We start from the raw sequence: 27,396 nt of genomic DNA, 5'->3' as shown, positions 1-27,396 counted from the left end.
TTTACACACTCCACTGGATCCAAGGGTTCAATGTGAACAATCTTATATTCAACCCATAAATCAAGAAAACCAGAATAATACTCCTGCATTGTCCTATCTCCTTGGCTGTAAGAGAATATTTCTGATTCTATCTGATATTGCTTAGATACATTGGACTGTTGATAAACCTATTCTAGGTACATATACATCTCATGTGTTGTTTTCATTCTCCTCATGGGAACATATATATGATAGTCAATAGAACTCAAAATCCAAGAAACAAGTGTACCATTGTCCAACTTCCATTGTTGTAAAGCTTTGGCCTCAGTCTCAGCTGGTTTGATGACCGTTCCATTCAAATATCCTTCTAAACCCTTTCCCTCAACATAAAAGTCAAAGTGAAACTTCGACATCCCATAGTTCTGTCAATTCATCTTTATAGGGATGATATCACCTCTGTTTGAAGCCATTTCAGCAAGAAAAAAGCACAAATAGGATTCGGTTGAAGTTTAAAGAAATTAATCTGAAACAAAACTTGATCCAAAGATAAGAGAAATAGGCTAAATCAATCCAAGAGAGTCAAAAAACTAAGATAGAAACCCCTTACTTTCACCGGAGATTGCTCAAGATCCAAAACAAAAAGAGGTTGAACATAATCCAAAAAAGGAAAGTCTGGGTGCAGCAGCCAAGAAGAAGAGTCCAGATCTCTCTCAAAACTTCACGGATCTTCGTGAAAATTTTAGAATATGTTGAGAAGGGTTGGGCGACAACTCCTTTCAATTATTGCTACAAACGGAGATCAAACGAGAGAGATCCAATAAAATCTCTCTCTGGGTGCACAAAAAATAGAAGAGGAGTTCCTGCATAGATCAAAACAGTCCAGGACCACTCGACAGAGATGTAGGTTTTCAATCGATCACGAGGGCAAAACGAATCAGAGACAAGTAAGATCAAAGAGCAACCTGCTCTGATACCAAGTGAACTAAATTCAGATCTAGAAGAAAACAGATCTAGGGGTGTCTAGAATAGTCGACCCCCACCCCAAAGAGCCTCTTTTATATTAAAGAGATGAAAAGTATGTACAGTTACAAGAATGCCCTTATAGGGCTGAAAGATAAAAAGAACAAATAAAATAATAAGAACTATGATACTGTACAACAAGGACTACTCTAATAATGTACGTCAAGATATATCTTCACATTCAGATCTTACAGATCTTACTGTGAAAGGCCAAAGTTTTGAGGTTGGTCATGCCAGAAGAAACCCTAAAAGGGTTCAATTTGTTTTCAATTGATTAATTAATTTATTTAATTAGGCTCTATTGAAAATGAAGGGTGAAATATTTTAGCTATATTTTAACCCCCATTTATGTTGAAAATTTTGTAATCCTTCTTTACTCTTTAAAAGATCATATCTCAGAAAGAGTGGAAAATAAAGCTCCGATTGTAAAAGAAGAGGAAATATTAGCAGAAATATTTTCGTTTGAAAAAAAAATTTTATTTCACTTTTATACCCCTAAAGTTTTAGAGGCCGTCTGGTAATAATTGAAGTTACTGAACTGAATGACATTGTTTAGTGTTTTAGTGGATGAAATAATTAAATAGTAAAATATTCAAGGGTATAGTAACCTACCCAACTTCATCCTCAGCCACTAAGGTGTTTCGAACCTGCTCAAGATCTTATTCACTAGAAGACAAAGCAATAATATTTTCAATTCAGCCACTTCAATTGTTACCAAAAAGCCCCTTAATTCTGAACTACTTAAATGTAATTTTTTTCAGGTACTATACCTTTCAGGCACCATATAAAATTATAAAATGCCCTGTGATGCTAGAAAGGTATGATACCCGAAGAGCTTTGACCAATCAAAACCCTCCTAAATTTTGATGAATACCACCTGATTGATTACCACTTTTATGATTTACTGTTTTTTTTTTTGAAAAATTTTATGATGTACTGTTGATTGATTATAAGTTTTTCCAGTGTCATGCCTTTCTGATATCATAGTGAAACAAATAACAAAGTGGACTCATATGTAGATAATAGGCCCCTGGGGCAGAGATGGATATCCCAGGGCCTTAGGCCCAAGCTTCTGTTGATTGGGTCCATGACCCAATAGGCACTGCCCTAATTCCCTAAGGCTGTGTTTGCTTTGAAGGAAAAGGTAGGGAAAGGAAGGGAAATGGATGACCCTACAGTTCCCTTCCTTTCCCTATCTTTTCCTTCAAACCAAACATAGCCTAAAAGAAAGCTTGTCTCAAGGTTCTTTAGCTAATCTAACAACAGGTCTCCAAAGGATTTTGTTTTTTGGTAGAAAAGAGAGCTGTCATTAAGATGAGAAGTTTCAACCATACCGCCTTTCCTCTTGGAGAGTGTGGGAATATCATCCCTGAAGCCCATGTCCCTTACGATTTCCTAATACCAAGGCCCACATAAAGAGATTCTCAAAAACGGATCATTGAAATACATCAATATTTTTTTTTCTTGATGATAATAGGAATTTTGCAAAAGGAGATGGTTTAAACTTGAAACTTGAAACCATATTATCTTTTAGCAGATTAGATAGGCTCTGTTTGGATAAACTTTTTGTTTTTGAGCTTTGGGCTGTGAAAAACAATTAAAGTTGAGCCAACGAATGTTTTGTAAGAAATGTTTTCAAAAGCATTTAATCTAAAACCAAAGCACAAAGTTTCTACATTTGGGCTTTAAAAGCACACATCTTGAAGCTTATCCAAACACAACCTTTCTTAGCTTGAAAAGCAATTTTCACCCTTCTTTGAACCTTCTTCTTCCTTTTCATTTAGAGAAAAGCAAAAGGTTCATTCAGTTTGGACCTCCCATATTGTCAACTCTCTTTTATCTCTTGATGCTTTTACAGGAAACTTCTGAAACGAAATGAACGGGGATGATAGATGCCAACAAGGAATTCCAATTCCTTTCTTAGATGTCAACTCATGAAGATTCAACGTCTCTATTATAGCCTTTTTAAGTGAAGAGGTTTCTATCCCCCTATCCCATCCTCAATGAATGAGAGATATTTTGGTGATTGTTTAGTAACTTTCAGTCTTGCCACTTTCTTTGACGATCTATTCACAAGAGTCCTGAAAAGGGAAAATGACATTCTTTGACGATCCATTCATTCATGAAAACCCCAGAGAAACAAGAGTACACGTCAAGTGTTCTATTCGGCCCATTGCTTAGCAAACCAAAGTTTCTCTATAAGTGGCGCTAGAAAAGCCAAATTCTTCTTAGTCATTCGCTTTCACTTTTATCTCTTTTCAGGCCTACTTGAACACAAATATTAGGTTAGAGTTAGGGTAGTGTTGAAAATGTCAATCCAATAAAATGGGGTTGAATTAAGATTGATATATCACTCTTGTAAGTATGATGCATGTGAGCCCATTGCAGCCATACATTGAGAACATCTACATGAATACATTGTGGTTTATTTTATTGTGATGTTTCATATAAATTATGTGTGGTTACATGTATATATGTAAATTATTTGATAAAAAGTCCAACCCTACCTCATAATTGGGTTGGGTTGGCCTCAATACAAGTTGTACCTCTACCTTTGATATTGTAATACATATTTGCCATTCTTGATAAAGAAGAAAGAAGATTGAAGAAATAATAAATTGTACTCGATTCAGTAAATACTTGGTATAAATCTTGGGCTGATTAGCATGAGGATACGAATTTGAGTTTGAGAACAGCCTAGTTATGCAAAAAAAAGAATGTCAAAGATTAAGACCATATCCAATCTATCCTCCTAAGACCCTGGATCGCAGGGACCAACATTAGATAATGGCCATTAAAATTTTAAGGCAAAATCTATGATGCATCAACTGCACCAGCAAAAAATGTGAATCAGTGATAAAACGATATATTAGAATTAGCATCTTTAATGTTGTTAAAGTTTTGAAGGCAAATACATGAATCAATGGAATTAATATATAGAGATCCATGTTATAAAACACACCATAAGCAATAGATAGCATATTCTCACCCACGTTATAAAACAGTTCTCTGTGCTAATTAATATATAGAGATCCATGTCCTCTCTGACGTGAAGCCCCAAACTGATCAAACTGAATGTGATTGAGCAAAGCAGAAGGTGGTACTGTGGGACCATCTTGGTTGTGGGGCTTATAACATGACATGCATTCCATCTTCATCATGATTCATGAGAGGCTCAGGCATCCATCCCCACAAGATAGACTTCCATTCCACCGCTAATGGACCAAAATCAGCAAAATCAAGATAGACCTCCATTCCACTACGGTCTGAGATTCCCACGGCAGAATAAAGCACATGGTAGCAATCTGTGGCTGATTCCAGGTCTAGAAAAATCCCTATTATCCAACTCCTTGAATTGAATTGAATGGTGGTTTCATCTTTCATGAAACAAGTGACAAGCCATGGGACCCTAGCCCACCTTGCAGTGCTGTAGCTCCAAACCCAAACTTTTGCCCTCCTTGTGAATGATGATAGGATTGATAGAGATACAGACCAATAGCATAACATAGCATGAGAGAGAGAAAGAGAGAGAGACTCTATTATGAGTACGGGGGCTCTGCCACTTGATTAGAGGGAGCCAGCCAGGCAAATGAGTTGTATCTTACAGACAATAGACAATAGCATGTGTGCCCATTGTTTTTGCAAATAGATATATCATATATGCATGCAACAGTGATGGGACTTCCCACTGTTTCCAATAAACTATAGCCCCAAACTTCTGATAGGGATTGCCCCCAAGCACCAAACAGTACATTTTACCCAAAAAAGAAACCCATTTAATCCATACTTCACCAGAGGTCTGAGAAATTAAAATAAAATAATAATAAAGAGACGGTGAGAAAATTTAAGCCATATTTCAGAGTAAATTTAAGCAAATTTAAGTTCTTTTTCTACAATTTTTTGAGAGAAAAAAAAAAATAGAACAGGCATAGAACATTATTTACGCCCAAGGGAAAAAAAAAAAAAAAAAAAACACAAAAAAAAAGGGTACAACAATCAGACATCAAAGGCCCCTGACAGTCCTGACTTTCATACATTCCAACACAAGACCCCCGCCCACAAACCACAATCCATTGCTTTGCCTCCTTCCCCCTCTCAAAATAATTTAAACAGAAATACAGAAAAAAAAAATCAATGATAATAGAAATACAGAAAAGAATCACCACCATTGCTTCTACCCTTCCCTAAACACTTTCAAGCAAAACAATCTTCCTCACCCAATCACCACCCACCATCTCTTTTGTAACATACAAGAATCAGAGAAGCCCACGTGTCCTTTTCCTGCCTTCCAACCTCATAACCTTGTCAGGGACCCCACCTAACACCAAAGAGAAACACATCACGTGAATGAGCAGGTTAGCAGAATGCACCACAGCCTCTCAACCTTCTTCTCTCCCTCCCTCAGTCCCCTCTCAGTCCTACTCTCTATTTCTCTCTCTCTCTCTCTCTCCCTCAATTCAGCACCAGTTCCTTCTCAGTACAACCATGGTTGTCAGGAGCTGGTTGTGTAGCATTCCTCATCTTCTTTAGATTCTGTTGATGATAAACTTGCCTTAGTCTCTCTATCTCCTTCTTCAATGCTTCTTGGTGAGCTGCATTCATATGAACACACAACCCCATAATTAGCAGGTTAATGAATCCCCTCAGACATAGACTGTCTAAAGAATCACCAAAGCTAATTAAACACCCAACAAAGCTTTTTGCAAAAATCCATACACGCTGTTGGGTTTATTAATCTATCTTGTTCTAAGTTTAATTGGAGAAAAAGTTAAGCACTTGCCATCCTTGAAAATCTTATCTTGAGCTAGAGCGGCTATCCGTTGCTTAAGAGCACTGTTGTCGACGTTCAGAACCAAGCGTTGATGGTCCAGAAATGCAACTCTCGGTGACAATGCTGAGACTTCCGTCTACATTCGATGTTGTAACGAAGATAATTAGATAATTAAGAAGATAATTCAACAATAATTGAGATATTAACAGATCAATGGGATTGAATTCTGTAATACCTGTAACGTGGTTACACTCCTCTCCAGCTCGGAGATGTATTGTAGCTTCCTCACTCGTGACCTCTGTGCGGATTGCCGGTTTGCTAGAATCCTGATTTCAAGCCAACCCAAGATGATAAATTTGCGTATGAATTGTTTTCTGGTGATCTAAACGAGGGAGATAAGAACGTAGAGCCCAATTGGGTTGTTAGTTTGTTACCTCTTGACCCTCTTGGGATCGACAATAGATTCGCCGGTGGCATTTGAGGGTGGGGGGATTTGTGGGTCTGGTTTGCATGAGCTCTGGACCTCGGCTGGTTCGTTCTTTTGCTGCTGATCGGAGTGGGTTGGCTTGTCGTCATTAATGCTGTTGTGATCCGAAGGCGTGGAGGGATTCGAAGACGACACCGTGGGAGGTACATTCCCGGATATATCGTCGGAGAACATAGACATGAGCTGCTCGTCGTCCAACTTGTCGAAGTCAATGTTGCTAGGCCCCAGGGAGGTCGGAGAATTACGGCATTCTTCGATCAAGGGGGCCTCAAGGAAGGCGATTGAGTCGCTGACAGATCTCCGATGAGCCCCACGCTTTGCAGCCGAGAAATCAAGGAATTCGTCGACCCAAGAAGGTTGCTGGGTGGTGTTGGGCATCAAATTTCCCATGGAGGGTATCCTCTGGTGAGGGAAATTAGCCCAATTGGGAGCCATATTTGGAATTTTGGGAGGCAACTGTGCCATTTAATCTTTCCAACACACAATTTAAAAAGATAAAGAGATGGAGAGAGAGAGAGAATGAAAAAGAAGGTGAAGTAGAGAAATAATTAAGAGGAGAGCAAAGGAAAAACTAAGCAAACCAACCAACCAACCAAACTCTATGAAATGTCCTTTGTACACAATTCTTTGAGTGGTGGTGAAGAGATGAAACCCACAATAATAACCACCACCACAACAACTCTCTTTTTCCTGCTTCTGCTGATTCTCTTCTCATTAGACTAGATTGGTGGTGGAGGTGGCGGTGGTGGTGGTGGTGGTGGTGGTGGTGGTGGTGGTGGTGGTGGTCTCTATTCTGTACATTGTTTCTCTGAATGGGTTCTATTTTTCCTTTCTCCTTTTCAGGCCCAGAGGCTTTGGAGGGGATGGTCACATGGGGGATTGAGACAGCTAGCTACAGCTGGGGAGGGGTTGGGTCTCAACGGTTTTACTGGAAAGTCGCAGTAGTTTAATAACTGGCGGAATCAGCGACCACGTGCCGATGTGACCGTCTCTTTGGCGGGAGCTTATTATAATCTCATTAGTAACACTTGGGAACTTCCCCCCAATACACCCCAAAATTCTTCTTCCTCGCCCATCCATCCACCCTACTGACCCATCAACTGGATCATGACCATTTGATGGGTTGAAGCCCAGAAGTATTATGGGGGCCACCCCATCCTGAAGCCCATGATGAGATTGATCAAAAAAGTTGGGAGGAGGAGGATGATGATGATCTAGATGGTGGTGAGAAGCATGGGAGGAGATCCCTTGAGAAGATAAAATATAGAGTAAGATATATAGTGGTGAGGTGGGAGCTGAGATGGATTACTGGATTAGGGAGATGAGCTGTGAAGGGAAGGGTGAAGGGAAGGGGGAGCTTGGTAGGATCATGATATCATGTCCTACGACCCATGTGAAGTGCTTACAAGCTCCCACCTTTCTTTGCTTTGTCCTCAAACCATGCTCACATGGTGGCAATATCGGGTCACTTTTATCTTCTCCACACACTGTTTCTTGGTACCTTCAATCAACTCAATTTGGCATTTTTGTTGTTTATTAATGGAAGTGTTGAGGAGACAACAATAATGATTAGAGAAAAGTTAGTGCATTAAGTCATTGTGTTTAGTAGAATAAAAACTTGTTTAGAGCTACCTCTACCGACATTTAAGACTTTGATTTTGATGCCCATCATCAAAACAAGAAGGACCACTCTATTCAGTATTCAATTCCCCCCCCCCCCCCCCACCTCCCTCCTCTCCTGCACCACCCCACACACCCACACAGTAACAGTGACACAGACCTAATTAAGAAAAATAAGAGATTACATTGGGTTGGGTGATCCTGACCATTCACTCAGTGCATTGTCTTTTGTTGGTTAATCAGACAATAGAGCATCTGCTTCATGATAATGGATCGTCATAGAACAACTTACATTTTGCCCTGACACAGGACTAGAGCTATCCTAAAATATTCATGCCCAAAGGGTCTAGCCCATCTATGTACTAGACCCATTAACCCTTCTCTCTCTCTCTCTCTCTGAGGAGGGGCAGGGCGGTGGAGTGAGAAGAAGCAAGCATTATTGCATGTGAGCAGGGAAGAGGAACAAATGAGATATAGTTTTTTTTTTTCTTCTCTTTTGGGCAGAGAAATAAAATAGTAGATGGAGTTCGCCACTTGAATGGATCCAATTGAGGAAGCTTTGTAATTTGTATGGATCCCATGCAGCTCCCCATTATTAGCCGCCTCTTTCCTAGTTGGTGAGTGGTGCGCCAGAACCAGACCTCGTTGAGTGGTCGAGAGACTCGAGAAATGCTAGTTCATTTTTTATAGGCAATAGGGTCCTCCCTTCATCGATCGAACTGTGTCAAACAAATGTGAGAGACTCACAGAACAGTTCCCAGGTTTGGTCTCTAACTTTAATATTCTACACCATCCTATGACTTGCCACGTGTTCTACCTGCAGAAAACAAAGACCCACATTGAATGGGGTCCACCACTCCACCATACATTGTTTGAAATGGTGTGCATCTACCGTAATTTGAACTTTTGAAATGTGAAAAGACCAAGAAAATGCCATAGTTTTGCAAAGTTCTAAGGGAAATACATAAATCAGAAGGTTAAAAGCCACCTGATCATGATGTTTTTAGCAAAGCAACTTTTTAAGTAAAATAATCATCCGTTGATGGCTCCCAACCCAAACCTCTTAGTGTGCACCACCTGACAAGTTGAGTGGGCCAACAGTAATTAATATGCTATTTTGCTTTCTGAACTACTTTTGTCCCACTAATTCAATCAATTATCCCAATTATTGCAGTAGTTTTACCCTTTTATGAGGGTACATCGGTAAAATAATAGTTTGGGTGATCAATTTTGGCAGGGTCAAAAGTCATGTAGGATTAATAACTTGCTTTTTGAAAAAAAGTATTTTGAAGGATAATAAGGTAATATTTGGAATCAAAGTTATTTTTCTATCACCATTTTCTCTACATCGATATGATATTTTTTGAAGAAAAAAAAAAGCAATTTTTTTGTTTGGAAATGTTTCTACCACTTAGGCGTTTTTCAATGCCACATTAATAAATCATGGCTAGTAATGGTATAAAAATTAAAAAACATCAAAGGACATTTTCTCATATAACACCGTTCCTCCCGATTTTCAAGGCATAGTCTGAAAAAATCATGGTTTTCAAAATTGGATCGGATGATCAGACCTAAAAAACTGGAAATTGGTCTCAAAGCCGGATTTTTTTCAAAAAAACGTTGATTTAGTCAGTAAACCGCTAACCCAGGCAGTTGAACCGTTTGAATCGTTCAACGATTTTAATCATTTTTTATTTTTTTATCAAAACGGGCCAACCGTTCAACCCAGGAACCGGACCCCAGATTGGTTCGTTGTCTGGGTCGGTTTTAAAAACCTTGAAAAAAATATTTTTCGAAAAAATACCCAATTAAATAGGCATCATTTTACCAATTTCCAAAAAACAATCTAAAAAAACATTTTTCAGAAAAATGCCCAACCAATCAAACGTCATTTTCCCCAACACCGGATCTCCCAGTGGTGCCAATCTGGCACCGTTTTCTGGGAAAACGGCATCAGTTCCAAACATGCCTTAAGTTGTTTATACAAATTAATTACTCAAAAAAAAAAGTTGTTTATACAAATTTGTCCACTAAATATTAAATTGTTATTTTTCTACCAAAATTGTATATATTAAGTCATAGGCTTACTCATGGGCACTGTGCCAAAGGCAAACAGAACTCCCACATATTTCCTTCCACCATCTATTGATGGACCATAGATTTAGCCCAATTCCTTTTGCCAGGTGGCCAAGTTAAGGGGGCCTTATTTCTTGCGGTGCTTAAAAATCTGGACTATCCCTTGACCGAGAAACCTCGCCGAGTGGCAGATTTGGAGGTTCAACCGGGCAGTTAAGTCGATGATCCAGTCAAAATCATCAAAAACCTGGGACCCAGTTAGGCAGTTAGCTGCTCAGTTGACCAGTTAACCACCCGGCTCAACAACGGTTCAAAAAATGGGTTTTTTTTTTCATCCTTCATTCTTTCAATATTGATGTGAATACCTTACCTAATACACAATCTGGATTTGTTATTGCCACGTTATCTGTTGAGGTGGCCTAAGTTAGCAAGGAAACAAGTGCCCAAATCCAATCTAAGGAATCCCATAAACGACAGTTCCTCTTCTTTGCAACTTGAATTTAGAATCTTAGAGTCCAGACTAAGTAGTACTTGAAGCTGAGTCTACGCATTCAGAATATGACACCAAATAGCTCTTGTCCTGATTAGCACTTGATGTTCAACCTAAATTGTACTAGAAACCAAGCCTACATTGAGAATCTTAGTTCAAGAGTAAAGCCTTTTGCATCGAGTTTGAACTGGTCTAGGTCTCAATTGATTCTGAATCCTTCTTTCAGAAGCATCAAGAACCCAGATTGGCGTTACTTTGATTATTTTTCACCAAATACAAAAATAGGCTCAGAAGCACTTATATGACCTTGAGAGAACTGCAATTTCCTTCCCTATGTGAGAGAGTGGCTAACCTTGATTTCCCATTCCTGTGCAGTAATCCGAGAACTTCTTAATTTGAACAAAGACACAATTAATACTTGATGAGATATGGAATTGTCTGTGAATATCCAAGCCATTCTATTAATTAGGTCTCCTATCAAAAGGACAGTCTGGAGTGGTCTTGCATTGCAAGTTTCAGAGAACATAATGACTCGATAGATTACCTCAGGCTTAAGAATAAAGAAAAATTCTGGAATTTCTTTCTTTCAGGGTTGCTTGTTTTTGAATATTGGTCTTTCCTTTTTTTTTCCTTCTTTTTCTCCTTTTCTTTTTAATCTTGAAAGTAGGTCAATTATAATTCTGATGTGAATATGAAGTCTTTTCCTTTTATGTTCTTTCTTGGTTTTTCTTATTGGCTAGGAAAATGGCTTACCCAACATCTACGTCCACACCCAATCCAATTATCAAACCTTTGGATCCAAATCCAATTTGTCCAACTCAGAATGGATTTGGATTTAATCCGCATCATTTTTATTATACTTAAAATGATAAAAAATTAAAAAAAAAAAACTAATTACTTTTAACTTAAACATATATAATAAATGTATATAAATATAAAATGTTAAATTTGTTAATTATAAAATTAATATAATTGTATGTATATGTATACATATATTTAGATTTTAATTATTAATCAGATGCATGTTCTAACATTCAAATCTAGAATAATGAATTCAATATCGAATTGATATGTCCATCGGAAGACCTAACAACAGGGATAGAATGGCGGGAACCTCAAAAGTCAAAAAACCCCTACCCTGGCAAAGGCGAGATTGAAATTGCCCCACCTAAGAGATCTCTAATGCCAAAAATAAGTATGATCATGTGATTACAACTGTTTGATTTTCCTTGCACTCATTTGAAATGTCAGAAAAAAAAAATACAAAACTATCAAAGCTTCAAAGTATAGCCAATAACCAGAAGATCAGATTGTAGAATTATGCATGACAAGAGTGGTTCTAAGTTTAAAAAAAAAAAAGATTCGTATCTATACAACCTCTGAAGAGGAACCCATCCGAAATTGGGTCCACAGTGTACATAACAAGTATGGAAACAGGATGCCTGAAGGCAGCAGGACTTGGAATACTCTAATGGAGATACAGAGTACAAACCTTGATCTGCAAACCTAATCTGCCACGTGCAAGGGTTCAAGGCTTACCTTTTCCCATAGTATTTTATTACCACTAGACTATAAATCATATGGTTAAGTTGTATTAAATATGATTAATATATTTTTAGAGTAATTTAATTGGAAGGAATTTAACAGGATTATAGTAGCTTTGAAAAGCCAAACAAGAAAAGAATCTCAAATTGGGCTTGTTAGTGAGGGAATGGTCATGGATGGTGCATGTGCAGAGTATATTTGATCTGTGACAGATTAAAGCTTACCCACAACTTGGGTCGGCCCATTTCCCAAGAGCCTGTCCATGCTTTGTTTGCTCATCATTTGGGAAACATCAATGCTTTTCGTCCACATGAAACATGAGTTTTATCCAATTCCAAAGGTCCAACTTGGGTCGGTCCATTTCCCAAAGAAAACTTCATTTTTGTTTGGTCATCATTTGAGAAATGGCATGCTTTTCTTCCCCATCAAATACTAGTTTACAAAAGGGTTTCATATACCTTATCCTCTAGGCTTTAGTAATGGTAAATCCTCATTATATTCTCTGCTTTTCAGAAAGAGGTCTGGACCTTCTTAAATCAGTGAATCCTCTCTCCTTCACTTTTACTGCTGTCTGTCAACTTCTTTTTGGGCACATCACATGAGCTATCCTTCTTGGTTGATTGCTTTATCTGTCCAACTGTGGAAGTAAAACCATGATTTCACAGTAAACACTGCCCTCAACCCCCGACAATCCTAGTTTTGAGCTTGCTGGTTCTTGACCCAGATGGCTACCCTCAACTGATAGCTGGAGAATGGGTGTCAAGAAAATCAATTGGAAAACAAAGCTTTAACCAGATAAAGTTACAGTTGCTTCACACCAGAATTCATATTCTCGAATTCTTTTACTCTTTCTTTTCTTTTTATAAAACAAGAATTCCATACAAAGCGTGAAGCCCATTGTTTTCGAATATACTTAAAAGACCATGCAAAGTGGGTGCTTAGAAGTCTAAAAATATAAATAACTAATGGCCTTGATATGAAGCATATGGGATGACTTTAGAGAGAGAATAAATCTCATTGACACTACTATAATTCAATTTCACATGGAAAGCATACGGGGATGGCCTGGATGGCACGTCAGGCAGTAACATCACCCCAGCATCGTACCTGTGACAAAGCCAAAGTTCCTAACACGTGCTTAGGACTAAAGTATAATATCATTTATAAATGCCTCATCATAGTTCACTTTGCTCCAATTATCACATTTTATTTAGTACCCATTTGAGATTCCTTCAATAATACACGTGTCAACTTATACTAATTCTATTGTATCAATTCTATCCGGTTCTGATACACACAACTATTCAGTTTCTTAGAAAATTCCCCCATTTTCTAGTACACTTGTGGAATTTTTCCAACTCATCTGAAACATTGAAAGAACAAACTCATTACTGGAGTTTCTACCAAAAAGAAATCATTGCTGGAAAGTGCAAAGAACCGCCTCTAAGTCAACTCACATAATCAAATTCCGTTGCACAGACTCCTGGGTAAAAAGGGATGTTAGTCATTTGGATGCTAGTACATGGCCTTCTTGATCCCTTCTATTTCTTCACTAACAAAAGATTGGCTCCATCTAACCCTAGCCCAGGAAATACATTTCTACACTCTGATCATTGACAGTGATCACACGTAAACTACTTACCAATTTAATTCCAAAGGACCCACTGAGGATTCAACCTACTTTATCCATCAAAACATATAATAAACCAGTTGTTCAAGTAAATCAATTAGAACAAACTCTTTAACCACCACTGAAATCTAAATTTCAAGAACGGAAATTGAAATCTAAGGTCACCGTGCCTTTCAAGTTACGGGAATACATTGGTCGTAGCCTCATGGGCCAGGGCTTGCAATCTAAGTGAGTATCGGTTGGTTGGATGTGGCCATGTGGGTTGAGCTACAACCGATTCGTTAAACCCATCAAACCATTCACCACCAACACGCATAGACCCATAGATGTAATTTACCCAGACCCACTTAGGCACTGTTTGAGAACACTTAAAAGAAGTACTTTTAAGACATGAGACCACACAGTAAGTGGTTTTTAAGTATTTATCGGTGTTTGGTAAAAAAGTGAAGTACTTCGTTGAAAAAGTGATTTCAAGTTGGCCTTTTTTTAAATACTTCTCCAAAAAAAATAGGACAAACGAGTCCCTAATAAGTTTTTATAATGCCTAAAATACCCCCACACCCAAAAAGCATTGTTCATCATCTTCCCCTCGATCTTCCGTTTATCAGCTCCCCCTCTATCTCGCCCCTCCACTTTGTCTCCAACCACCCATCTTTCTCCCTTTCTCTCTACCCCCTAGTATATAATTTTTTCTCTGTTCTAGTTTTCGCACAGATTTTCTTCTCAATTCTCAGCACTCTCCATTACCAAGGTTAGGTTTTCGACTGATTTTTTCTTGTAAAACATGGGTGGTAGAGCTATGGTGTCCGATGACGAATGTAGAGATCTTCGGAGTGTTTTCGTCTGTTGCTTTCTTTAAATCTGGTGATTCATTTCATTTGTTTTTCCCATGTTTGTCTCATTTCTCTCTGTTTATTTTTTCAGAGTAGGTCAAAGAGGAGGAAAACGAGAGGGAAGTTGGGGATGTTAAAGCAATCGATGACGAAGAGAGGAGCGATGTTGACGAAGATGACAAGGAAGAAGACGAGAACTTGGTTTTATTTAACATCTCGAAGTTTATCTTGTTCACTTCACTTGGTTTCAAACGGGGTTTTAGGGTTTCTGTTTTGATTAGTAGATTTTTTGTGCATATCTATTTTACCTTTCATTTTTTCGTTTGTTCCTCTTTGAATGCCATTTTGGTTCGTAAGTTCGCTGTATAGCTATAGTTGGTTTATATTTGTTCCATGTCTGTTTTTGTTTGTTTATCTAATTATTATTATTATTATTATTGAATCCACATGGCAATCCACGTGGACTCTCAGTTGAAATGTATAATATAATGTGAAAAATATTATATATATGCATGAGTGAAGTGAGGGCTAAAATTGTCATTTGCATAAATATAAGCACTTGTGGGAAAAATAACTTACCAAACATTCCCACCTCAATAAGTACTTAAAAACATAATAAGTGATTTGAAAAAGTAAATTACCAAACAGTCTAAAGGATCGTTAAAACAAGTACTTTTAACAAGTACTTAATCATCAAACAGGGCCTTGATCCAACCGTAAGCTTCAACCTGCAGAGAGTGATCAGTGAAGAAATACATATCAATCCATTATCACTCATCTTAATCTAAGCGTTGGCACAAACAGGTATAGATGGAGTCAATTTCCATAGCTCTCGAATGAACTTTGTCAGTCATAATAAACATGAATCAAACCAAGTGGTAAGAAACACTTTTTTTTTCTTTAGTGGAAAGTGCAGCTTTAGTAAGATGGATTGCACTGGAATTTCAAGAGTTCTCAACTAATCTCAAACCCTTTTACAGGCTACATTGTTATTTTTTTTCCTTCCTTTTACAGGCTGCAGCTGATACCAGCTAAATTAAGATGGGATTGGAAATGCAAAGCCTAATCCCACGTCACTCAGCATGAAAATCTTCAGAACTTGACAATAGATCTCTTAATCTGAAATGAATCTCTCTCGCCAGCTTTTTTTCAAATTCAACCTCCTTAGCCCTTTCTGAAGATATGATTTACAAGATGCAGGATAAAAATGCAACGACCAGTTCCACAACGACCTTTACTCATGATAACAACTTACAAGAAAGCAAACTTAACGATACCCCCTTCCTCTTCCACGTCCACCCCAACCTCTACCTCTCCCACCACTTCTGCCACCACGAGATAAACCCTCCAATGCCCTATTAACTAGTTGGTTCTGCACACCTTCACCACGTCCCTTTTTGGTTGCAGGAGCACCTGAACCATTAGTAGCTGTAGCAGTTCGTTTACCCCTGCAAAGCAAAGTGCATGCACAATTAGCAGCAAAATACAGAACATAAGAAGAGAACGTAGCTAATTTGCATACCCTGCTGGAACAGTGGTTGATGGTACTGAAGGCTTTGCTGCTTCTTTCCATGAGAGATTTATCTTCTTGTCCCCAATAAACGAAGGTGATTTGGAATGCAAAGGCTGAATAACAAATAACATGAACAAAATTGTTCGAGAATACATACACAATTATGCATATAAGCAAAATAAGGACTTTTCTTTCTTTTCATTCACCTGGGTCATAGCAAGAATATTGTTGCAGGTTCGCAACCCTGTTGTAGTATTCTGCTTTTTTACTTTCTGCAAAAAATAAAAGGGGATGAGTAAATATGCTAGCCAGATGGTCCAACATGAGACCATGCTCACTCTAAGGAAATTTATTTTAATTTTTTAAATAAGAGAAATGCAATAAAAGCAGTAGAAAGGTGCTGAAATAAAGATCTGTAAAAGAAAAGAATATTTCTTGAAGAAGAGAAGAAAGGAGTAAAGAGAAGAGATTTGAAAGAGAAAAGAGAGCAATAATGCTAGCGGCCCTCTTCACTATTATTTATAGTCAAATAATAAAGAGTACAAAGACCAATAAGCCCTTATAGGACGGCTAACCCATAAAACAATTAAAATAACTACTCAAAAAGGACCCAACAAGAGTGTTGGGGTCCCCACTTTCTATCTAAACAATAAAATAACCAAAAACTACCCCTATAGACTACACAATTTGTCTAAAACCTCAACACTCCCCCTCAAGTTGGGAGTAAACGTCATACATTCCCAACTTGCGTAAATTGTATTCAAACTTGTTCTTTGCAACCCCTTTGGTGAAGACATCAGCCAATTGTAGTTTAGAGGAGAGATAAGGCAAGCATACTTCTGGGAAAAGGTTTCAGTCAGTCCATCCCAAATCTCCTTTGCAATATTAGCCCACAAAAAATTTTTACCAATGTGAGGTAACATGGAGTTAGCATTACCATGAAATTCTCCTATACTCACCGGAAATGATCTGTATCAGGTTTCTTCTCCCCAGTGATGTACCCCAGTTTCCCATGAGCACCAATGGCCATCTTGGCTGATTGTACCCATTCTAGATAATTTGTACCATCAAACTTCACTGTAGTAATAATTACAGACCCAAAAATCACTACTACCTCCAACACCTAGACCCATGTTACCAGTGGACTTCTGCTCGGTACTCCAACTCTCCATTTTACTTCAAACAGTTCAAAAGCAGAAAATATTTAGGTAGAGAGCCTCCAAGATCAAATCGATCTCACACACAAAGGTAACAGACCTTTTTGAAAAGAAGAAAACACTATCCGAAGAGAAATCTCTCTCCTCCCACTATCTCCCACCGGAAAGAAAAGTGAATCGGCCACTCCAGAAGGCCCAGAAAATTCTAGAAACCTAACCACCCCCTATAGAATAGCTAGAGAAGTCCAACAATACCCAAGATCAGATTAAAATTGATGAGTCCAACTTGACTAGGACTCTTCCCTACACTCCAATTCTTCCTAATTTTGAGGCCAAAACATAGATCACCCTCCTGATGACTAGTTCTCACCAAAAAATCCAAGAACCGGGCAATCTAAAGTAGATCGATCAGCCCTTTATCTCCTCATGCAATCGGCTAATCTAGGACTGCATGGAAAAAACTTCAAGAAACCCTAGCCAAGCTCTGATACCAAGTAGAAAGGTGCTGAAATAAAGATCTGTAAAAGAAAAGAATATTTCTTGAAGAAGAGAAAGGAGAAAAGAAAGAGAAGAGATTTGAGAGAGAAAATAGAGCAATAATGCCGGCTGCCCTCTTCACTATTATTTATAGTCCAAAATAATAAAGAGTACAAAGACCAATATGCCCTTATAGGGTGACTAACACATAAAACAATTAAAATAACTGATCAAAAACGACCCAACAAGAGTGTTATGGTCCCCACTTCCTATCTAAACAATAAATAATCAAAAACTACCACTATAGACTACACAATTTGTCTAAAACCTCACCAAAAGAAAAACTTACAATGTTAGCCTTTGCTTCATCAGTCTTAGCAGCTGCCATTGCCTTGTTGTGCTCAGCCATACCCTGGGTTAATTTCTTCATGGTGGCTCTCGCTAGGTCCTCCACATTACTCAACCTGCACCACCATCAACCACAAGGATGTCAATTTCATCCTTCTGGAGAAACCACATTCCAACCACAAAACCCATCAATTTTACCAATTGAACTCCACAGCAACTGTTACAAAATGTCTTCCAATGTTAAAGCCCATATTATCCTTATGCAAGCCTTTACTAGTAATTTTGTGTAAACGATGGTAACTTTTATTTCCACTTAAAATCATTGCTTAGTATATGCAAATGGCTGCTATATATCACATGTCATTTTAGTGGATAAATACAGAATAACCTAAACAGGGATGTAACATGCGCCTGGAGGTGGGTGGTGTAGGGGGTACATCTTAGGCCAAGTTAATAGTCCCAGAGAGAACAAATCCACTGCCCTTCATAAGTCCAACCAAAGCTCAGTTTACTTGCATTGACAGATGTGTATAATATTTTACATGCACAAGTGCTATATGCTACCATTGCTTATGCAATGGTACTACTACTGTTAAAACTTTATGGCAACATCTAAGCTAAGAGTAAAGGATAAGAACCATAAACGTCCTATTTCTTAATGTCCCCACTCTTATCTATTATCCAATTATCAAATACTATCATTGTAAGGGCTTCAAATGGATTGAATTGAATCAGACAGATACCTAGAACCAGATTTGATTTTTTTTTTTGATAAATTAGAACCAGATTTGATTCATTAATATTTAAATTTGAATAGAGACATATTCATCGGATTTAGATCAGACTCATACTGCATTTGGATACTGAATGCTATTTATAAATTACCAAAAATGATCAGAATATTAGATGTTATTAATAAAATAAACTAAAAATGAATTTTATATTGTATATCATAAGAGGGTGGACCTTGGTGCAACAGTTAGGTTGCTCCATTGCAACCTGGGTGACCAAGGTCCAAATCTTGGAAACAGCCCCTCTATGTATCTACAGGGTTCAGTCTGTGCATCTGTCCCTCCCAGACCCCGCATGATGGGAGACTCATGCATTGAGCTGCGATTTTTATATTGTCAATAAATTGGCTTGAAAATAATTTTTACAAGATTCAATAATCGTACCAATAGCTACATATTAGTTTTATGCAGATAAAGCATAAACATAAATGTTAAAATATTGTTTTTTGGTGATAAAAGAAAATTCATTAAAAAAAGAAACAGATTACAAACAGCATAACAGATGTTTAAGATAACACCAAACCCAAAAACATCAGAGACAATCCACATTACAACTCAAGATAAGGCAGAAAGACACCCCCACCCAGACATAAATCTTCAACTTCGAACAAACTTAGGTTCAAATTTGGATGAACCAATACCATTTGCAGCTCTATATTGTATAAAGTCACTGGTTGACTCACTTGAACCAGAAGGGAAAATAACACCAAAATATAAACCAGAAAGCCTAACAACTGAACCATTAACTGCCACCAGTGACAGCACTTTGACATCTGAATGAATTTCTACAATTTTGAAAAAAAAAAATAGAACCGTCATCGAAAATCATTTGCGTTTTGGAAGATATCCCCAATAGAAAGATAAAACGTATGAAGCAAGAAAGCGGCAAAGCACTGATTTTGAATTGAGTTTCTGTAATCAATATGCAGATTCTAGTTCTTTTCAAATTAACACTTGCAGTCTGACTCAAAACCAAAAGCTCCACCTAAACTGAAACCAGGCAAAAACACCCTCAACAGAATTACAGACCCCAGCTACAACTAGCCTCAAAGATGAACAACGACCACTAACAGAAGTTTTACATCTGAATCAATTTCCAAAACTTTGCAAAACAAGAGCATCATCTTTAAAAATCGTGGGCATTTTGGAAGGTTTTCCCAATAGAAAGATAAAATGTATGAAGCAAGAAAAATATAATTTTATAAATAAAATGTATAATGTGTGAATTTGTACATGTTTGTGCATGGGTATGAGTTTAAGCTAATCATATACATATTGTAAATAATTATAGTTTATGGTGTATATGAAAGTATAAATATGTAATATACAGACACATGTCTTTTTTTGATCAATTACAGACACATATGTCATAAATACACAATATACACATCTATGTCACACAATGTCAGGGCAGTGATTTAAAAGGCACACCTAGGCGCACAGGTGAGGTGCATTTTAGGGTATGCGCCTCGCCCAGGTCCTAAGCGCACCCCTTTCAAAAGGCACACGCCTGGTGTGCCTAGGCATGCGCCTGATGCACCTTGCACCTCAGCCCAGGCATGCGCCTTTCTAAAATTTTGCGCTTTCTGCTTTTTTTCCGAGAACCCCCTATTTGCTAATGTTGTTCATTCATTCATTCCAATAAAATATCTTCTTAAAAGACAATTAAAATTATAAAATCATTATTTTTATGTGAGAAATAAGAATTTAAGACCCTAACATGGACTTGTTCGGGCTTGCCTCGAGGGGTGTGGTACAAAGGCAACTCACATCGCATTAGTTACATGTTTGCTTTTATTTTTAAATTTTCATTTGAGTGCGCTTTACATGTTGTGTTTATGTATTTTAATTTTAGATAATAGGTTTTTTAAAACATTTACTTTAAAATTTAAGTTTAAATTTTTTATTAACATTATGTTTAATATGTTTTGCATTTTTTAAAATTTTTTGGCATTTTTTTATTTTTTAACATATTTTTGTAATTTTGCACTTTGCTTCAAAAAGGTGTGTGCAACCGTGTCAGGCAGGCTCCAGTTGGATTGGATTGGGCTTGGGTTAGGCCTGCCCAAGTTGCAGCCCTACTAACTCCTAATCCAACCAAATACAGGAGACGTAAATCTTACCTCTCCTATTTCTTCCCCCTACCGCCCCTGCCTTGACTCTAGTGCTCTTACTATTTCCTATCACTGACTTGGAAGATTCCTAGATAACAACCTATTATGAGAATATGTTATAATGAGATCATAAAAAATCAAGGAGGAAACTTAGCTTTTAAAGAAAGTTCAAACAGGTAAATTACCTATGATTCTTCAACACAAGTAAAAGATGTCAGTCATTTATTATATATATAGCTACACACACACACAACTGAGAAATATGAATAACTTCCATTTTTGAAATAAATGAAGATAGAGAAGAAACACATGGTACAAATTACCTCTCAGTGAAATCTTTAAAGTTCTCAGAAAAATCTTCTCCAAGCCTATCTGATGGTTGGCCAGTGACTATCTTATAACCACAAAGACTATTCGTTGCATTAGGAGTCTGTATAACCATAACAACAAAATAAGCATCAAGTAGAAATAACAAACATGAAAGCATTCCAATAGGAAGCAAATACCACAAATGATAACTAACCTTACTAGCTAAATGGTGGAAAGTGTACAACAGACACTCAACATAAGTAAAATTCATTTCTTCTCCAGCCTTTCTCATGGGCATGTATTTCTGCCAAAATAGGGGGAAAATGTAAGGTAATTTTGTGGGGCATATATTGCATATGGCTAAAAGAATGGAAAATAAAGGAGAAATGAATGGAAGACAAAAAGAGGGGGGAGAAGAAGTGGTTGAGTTCCTAGTTAGGAGTTGGGACAAATGGGTCACACAGGTGGCCTCTCTCCCTCTCTAACTTCAGAATTGAAACAATATGAAAGATGTTGAACATCCTTGATTATCAAAATCAAGAAAAAATTTTGAAACAACATCAAAGGACAAAAGATGTGAAATAGAGGAAAATTTTTGGCAAATCTCAATTACCAAAATCAAACTCTTTTGCACATAAACTCCTAATGCAAAACCTCCAAAATTTTTACCTTTAATAGTTGAACAGTAGATGGAAGAAGCTGGCGAGAATCCTGTGGTGTTGTATAAGGTGAACTTTCAGCAAGGTTTTTCAATAAGTCAAGTTTCCGTTCTTCAGGAAGCTGACAGGAAAATGCATTGTTAGACCAAAATTGAACAGCTCATCTTTTTCCATATGGTGATATTCAATAGCTCAACTCATATACCACAAAAAACATATGGAACCATTCCATGTAAATTCAGAACACTGTGTATATCTCAAAGGCTTCATAGATAACAAATAGAGAAAACATTTGGTAATATTAACTGGATTTTCCAGGAAGCTAAGGGACCCTAAATCAACCAAAATAAATAAGTCATATTTACAAAACTAACACAATGCTCTTTACCATTTCAAGACCAAAGAAATGAAGACTACAATGCTAATATGCCTAAAATAAAATAAACTGCATGCATTAACTGAATCTGCATCATATTTAGCCACCATGCAGGAGCTAAAGCAGTAGCTTCACTTCTGCCCTAATAGGCAGAATTGCCCTACCATCCCAGTCTTTTCCAACTGCATACCATCAAAGCTGACCAAAATGATGAATTTGCCAAAGACATTCAACTAAGGCTTGGTGGTAGTTTGAGCAACACGGGGCATCTTAGAGATGGAAAGACCTCTTGTTCCTTTTAGTGGTCCAACCAAAGAGACACATCTGGCCAAGGCAGAGATGATCATTCTGGGTTTAGGAGTGCCTTTGCAAGAAGGTAATCATTGATTCTGATAGAAGGAAATTTTGCAAGTGCAGCCATCTAGGGCAACGGATTCAGGAGAGAACCCAGGAGGCTATGTTTCATTCTTAATATGAGAAAGGTGCTTTGAAAATTGAAATAGATTATAAGGGAGAAGAATGCCATGACCAGTGGTCTAGCCAGATCAAGGGTTGTCAATCAGGATACAACATACAGCAGGTCCTACAATGCCATACAAGATTTTGTGTAGTCATCCTGTTTGTACAACTTGAGGAAGAAAGCAATGATCTCTTGGAAAGAATGCCTCCAGAAGCTTGAAGGCATTGATCTATATTCTTCTAGATCAAATTTGTGGTATCTGTTGGATATTGTTATGGATGATGTGTGAATTACCTTGTTTTTTCTCTCTTATGTATGAAAATATCATTTAAGGAAGTTTCTCATCAACTTCTTGTACTCTTCTTTTTTCATTAATAAAACTTTGAGAAAATTCCTGATCAGTACCCTGTACTTTGGCTTGAGTGACAATTTGGTCCCCGAACATTAAAATGCGACAATTCAGTACCCAAACTTTCAAAATGTGACAATCCAGTACCCTAACTTTCAAAATGTGAAAATCCAGTACCTGCCGTTAACCAGTCCGTTAATCAACCGTTACGTGACATTTGAAAAGTCAAAAATGCCCTAAGAATGCCATCTAATTCTCTTTATCAACCACCCAAACATTGACAATATAATGAACAGACCCAAATTCTAGATTCTTCTAAACAGTCACCAACTTTTTGAATAGAAGAGGCTAGGATTTGGGACTGTTCAGTTTTTTGTCAACGTTCGGATGGTTGATAAAGAGAATTAGATGGCATTCGAATGGCATTTTTGACTTTTCAAATGTCACTTAACGGCTGATTAATGGACTGATTAACGGTAGGTACTGGATTGTCACATTTTGAAAGTTCAGGTACTGGATTGTCGCATTTTAAAGTTCGGGGACCAAATTGTCACTCGAGCCAAAGTACAGGGTACTGATCGGGAATTTTCCCTAAAACTTTTGCCTTGAAAAATAATGATCTAAAGGATCAGTTAAAAGCTTTGCCTTGCTCATCTAATTTCCTACTTTTCCCTTAGCTAGCCATCCTACTGTTGGCTGAACATTCCTTTTCTATTCCCTTTCTTTTTTCATCCTAAAAGGATGGTTAGACATGATGTACCAAGTTATTTAAAAAAAACTTGTTCTTTGTAAAATGTGAATAGGAGACTTTGATCTTTTGATCACAGTGGTTTTTATCATGTTCCCCCTCCAAAGTTCTCGATACTTGGGTTAAAGCAATGCAGATGAGCCCCTCTCCAAAAATTAAGGTTTTCACGAAACCAAGAAGTATTTTTAACCAATATGTGCATTGTTCCACAAGGCCAGAGGCAAGTCTATCAACAACCTTTTTACTACTTGCTCTTATATCCACACGATATGCTTCCACCCTCTACTAAGAGAGGAAGATCATGTGGAAGTGTTGCAGGAAGCTATGTTATGGCCGTGTGGGAAGAGAGAGTTTTGAAATCTTCTACAATAAGCATTGAGAGGCATTGAACTGTTTATTGGTCTTATCCCTGGGAAAGATACGCATCCAGGCTGATGACTCTCCAGATTAGGATTTATAAATTCAAGAACTTGAATTCTACAATAAGCATTGAGAGGTATTGAACTGTTTATTGATCTTATCCCTGGGAAGGATACGCATCCAGGTTGATAACTCTCCAGATTAGGATTTATAAATTCTAGAACTTGAATGTCCTGCTTTGAACATTTTGAAATATTGGTATTTTGCACAAGAAGCAATACTAGTGTTGTTTGTTGCAGCATTTTGCATAACAAATTCTGCCCTCAAAAAAGAAGGGTCATAAAGCTTTCAGAAAATGTAGGCATCAAAATATATTTCTGCAAAATGCTTAAAAAAGTTGAAAACAATGTAGTTGACCGATTCTACATTTATAACAGTGGATTACTCACATTTGTTGGTTGTCTTATGTACGTCAACATGGTCAAATTTAGACAATATTGTTCGTTTCAGCAATTAATGAATGATTCTACCATTCCAACTAATCAACAATTCATACAAGTATTACAGTTTGGAGTATTCTCTGTCAACATGCCATAGGATGGTGCATGCGCATCAAAATAGGACAAGATCAACAAAACTCCCAAATATTTTTCATGTCTAGAGGGAACACAAACAAGTCATAACAATATTTTGTATTATTAATGTAGAACCCTAAGTATACAACACTAATAGAAACCAAGAAGCCAAAAAATTAAGCATTGTGTTATAATTCAGGTCTGCCTTAGAGTTCGGCCTGACTGAGTTCAGTTATGTAGAAGAAGAAAAGGTGATGAAGAAAGAGAGAGAGAGAGAGAGAGAAAGAGGAGAGAATTCTGGTTCGAACTGAAAGAGTCAACTTTACTTCTCCCAGTCGGCCAGTAAGTATTTATATTATTATTAAAACAAGACTGAAAAGACCTATGTGCCCTTACTTAAGTTAAGAGCACATGTTCCAACACAACATTATAGATCAGCAACATCAATCAAGGTATAAAGACAGAAATACCCCTACGCTAACACTCCCCCTCAAGCTGGTGAGTATATATCATATACTCCCAGCTTGTTACATATGTAGTCCACTCTTCCCCAACTCAAGCCTTTTGTAAACAAGTCAGCCCACTAATTTCTTGTATTAACGTGTGTAGTGTCTAGCTCTCCATTCAGCACCTTCTCCCTCACAAAGTGACAGTCAACCTCAATGTGCTTGGTTCTTTCATGAAACACTGGATTAGAGGAGATATGAACTGCAGCCTGATTATCACAATAGAGCTTCATTGGAGTGTTAATGTTGCACCCTACCTCCTGTAGAAGGCCCCTTAGCCACACTAATTCACAAGCGGTGTGCGCCATAGCCCTATATTCTGCTTCTGCACTGCTTCTTGCCACGACCGTCTGCTTCTTACTTTTCCATGTCACCAGGTTACCTCCCAGAAACGTGCAATAGCCTGTAGTAGACCGCCTATCAGACATAGAACCGGCCCAATCAGCATCAGAATACCCTTCTATTTCAAGTTTTCCCCCACTCTTGTATATCAGACCGCAACCAGGAGCCCCCTTTAGATACTTCACAATTCTCAAAACCGCATTCCAATGAGGGATCAGAGGTTTTTGCATGAACTGGCTTACCACACTAACTGCAAATGAGATGGCTGGTCCGGTAATGGTTAGGTAGTTCAGTTTGCCCACAAGTCGTGGGTATCTGCCAGGGTCTTCAAACACTTCACCCATATCACTGCTTAGCTCGGTATTTGTGTCCATGGGTGTTTCAGCTGGTTTAGCACCCAACAAGCCTGTTTCTTCCAGCAAATCAAGCACATACTTCCTCTGGCACAGGTTAATCCCATACTTGGATCTCGCTACCTCTATCCCCAAGAAGTATTTCAGTTTACCCAGATCCTTTATCTGAAAGTGATCCTACAGATAAGTCTTCAGCCTGTCAATACCAATGTTATCATTCCCAGTAATAACAATATCATCTACATACACCACCAACAGTATTTTTCTTCCCAGAGAGTCATGACTAAATACAGAATGGTCAACTTTGCACTGTTTCATACCAAACTTCTTTACCACCTCACTGAACCTACCAAACCATGCTCGAGGAGACTGTTTAAGCCCATATATAGCCTTCCTTAGTCTGCACATCTTACCATCCTCCCCCTGAGCAACAAACCCTGGAGGTTGCTCCATGTAGACCTCCTCGAGTAAGTCACCATGCAAAAAGGCATTATATAGTGGCCACTCATACATGGCTGCAAGAGAGATCACAACACGAACTGACCCTATCTTAGCAACCGATGAGAAGGTCTCTGTGTAGTCAATGCCATAGGTTTGGGAGTACCCTTTTGCAACTAATCGCGCTTTCAGGCGTTCAACACTACCATCAGGCAGATACTTAACCGTATAAACCCATTTACAACCAACAGCTTGCTTCCCAGGAGGAAGAGCAGTGAGGTCCCAAGTATGATTATGATGAAGGGCTCAGAGTTCTTCTTCCATGGCACGGCACCACCCTGGAGAGGCAAGGGCTTCCTGGACACCTTTAGGAACAATAACTGATGATAACAAGGTAACAAACTGGCGATGGGAAGCGGAAAGGTGAGTAAGAGAAACATAATTGGAAATGGGATGAAGGGTGCAAGTACGTTTACCTTTCCGCAAAGCAATGGGTAGATCAAGCTCAGATGCTAAGTGCGGGTCTGGTGCCGGATCCGTCGACGGAGATGTAGCCGGAGGAGTAGTAGCTGGTGCACGTGGGCGATGTGTATACACATGACGGATAGGTGGGCGATCAACAAGTGGTGGCACCGAAGGCAAGGATTTGGTCACGACTGGAACAAAGGAAGGAGGATCAACAACGGGAAGTGGAAGAGGAGGAGGTGATGAGGAGGAAGAAACATCACCATACCCCAAAAAGAACGGAGTAGACTCAAAGAAACTGACATCAGCACACACAAAGGACCGTTGAGAACCAGGATGGTAACACCTATACCCTTTCTGGGTCCGAGAATAGCCAAGGAAGATGCACTTGAGAGAACGGGCATCAAACTTGTCATTCTCGAGACCCAGATTATGGACAAAACAGACACACCCAAAAACTCTCAGCATAAGAGGGAACGGAGACAAAGTGGGAAACAAGACCTGAAACGGAGAATGACCATCAAGGATGAACGTGGGCATCCGATTAATCAAAAAACAAGAGGTAAGCACTGCATCACTCCAAAAAGGTTTGGGAACATGCATGT

The 27,396-nt window shown here is 38.2% G+C and overlaps 2 protein-coding genes across 3 annotated transcripts in view; both read right to left on the bottom strand.

Moving 5' to 3' along the window:
* Positions 1–4,853: 4,853 nt before the first annotated feature.
* Positions 4,854–7,153, bottom strand: LOC104613178 (basic leucine zipper 34-like). The gene is made up of 4 exons (XM_010280900.3): positions 6,205–7,153; positions 6,006–6,096; positions 5,780–5,906; positions 4,854–5,591 (listed from the first exon to the last, which is right to left on the bottom strand). Exons 1-4 carry the CDS (start codon positions 6,720–6,722, stop codon positions 5,452–5,454), a joined length of 876 nt encoding a protein of 291 aa, XP_010279202.1. The 5' UTR covers positions 6,723–7,153; the 3' UTR covers positions 4,854–5,451.
* An 8,215-nt stretch (positions 7,154–15,368) lies between these two features.
* LOC104613177 (apoptosis inhibitor 5-like protein API5) overlaps positions 15,369–27,396 on the bottom strand; it is a 31,750-nt gene continuing 19,722 nt past the window's right edge. For both annotated transcript variants that reach the window (XM_010280897.3, XM_010280899.3), the window contains 7 exons: positions 21,830–21,940; positions 21,375–21,464; positions 21,175–21,281; positions 17,948–18,062; positions 16,171–16,236; positions 15,974–16,077; positions 15,369–15,899 (listed from right to left, as the gene is read on the bottom strand). In XM_010280897.3, coding sequence (XP_010279199.1) covers positions 15,719–15,899; positions 15,974–16,077; positions 16,171–16,236; positions 17,948–18,062; positions 21,175–21,281; positions 21,375–21,464; positions 21,830–21,940 — 774 coding nt within the window. In that variant the 3' untranslated portion in view covers positions 15,369–15,718. The remainder of the gene's footprint in view (positions 15,900–15,973; positions 16,078–16,170; positions 16,237–17,947; positions 18,063–21,174; positions 21,282–21,374; positions 21,465–21,829; positions 21,941–27,396) is intronic.

This window comes from Nelumbo nucifera, chromosome 1 (genome assembly GCF_055504915.1).
Source record: "Nelumbo nucifera cultivar China Antique chromosome 1, China Antique-T2T, whole genome shotgun sequence".
Classification (NCBI taxonomy): domain Eukaryota; kingdom Viridiplantae; phylum Streptophyta; class Magnoliopsida; order Proteales; family Nelumbonaceae; genus Nelumbo; species Nelumbo nucifera.
Note: the sequence above shows the minus strand (reverse complement) of the source record. Positions and strands in the feature narration are given on the sequence as shown.

Coding starts and splice junctions, on each gene's coding strand:
- LOC104613178 (XM_010280900.3), bottom strand. CDS start 6,722: ATGGCACAGTTGCCTCCCAAAATTCCAAATATGGCTCCCAATTGGGCT. Junction 6,097..6,204: donor GATCCCAAGAGGGTCAAGAG/GTAACAAACTAA, acceptor GCTTGAAATCAG/GATTCTAGCAAACCGGCAAT. Junction 5,592..5,779: donor AGATAAGATTTTCAAGGATG/GCAAGTGCTTAA, acceptor ATATGAATGCAG/CTCACCAAGAAGCATTGAAG.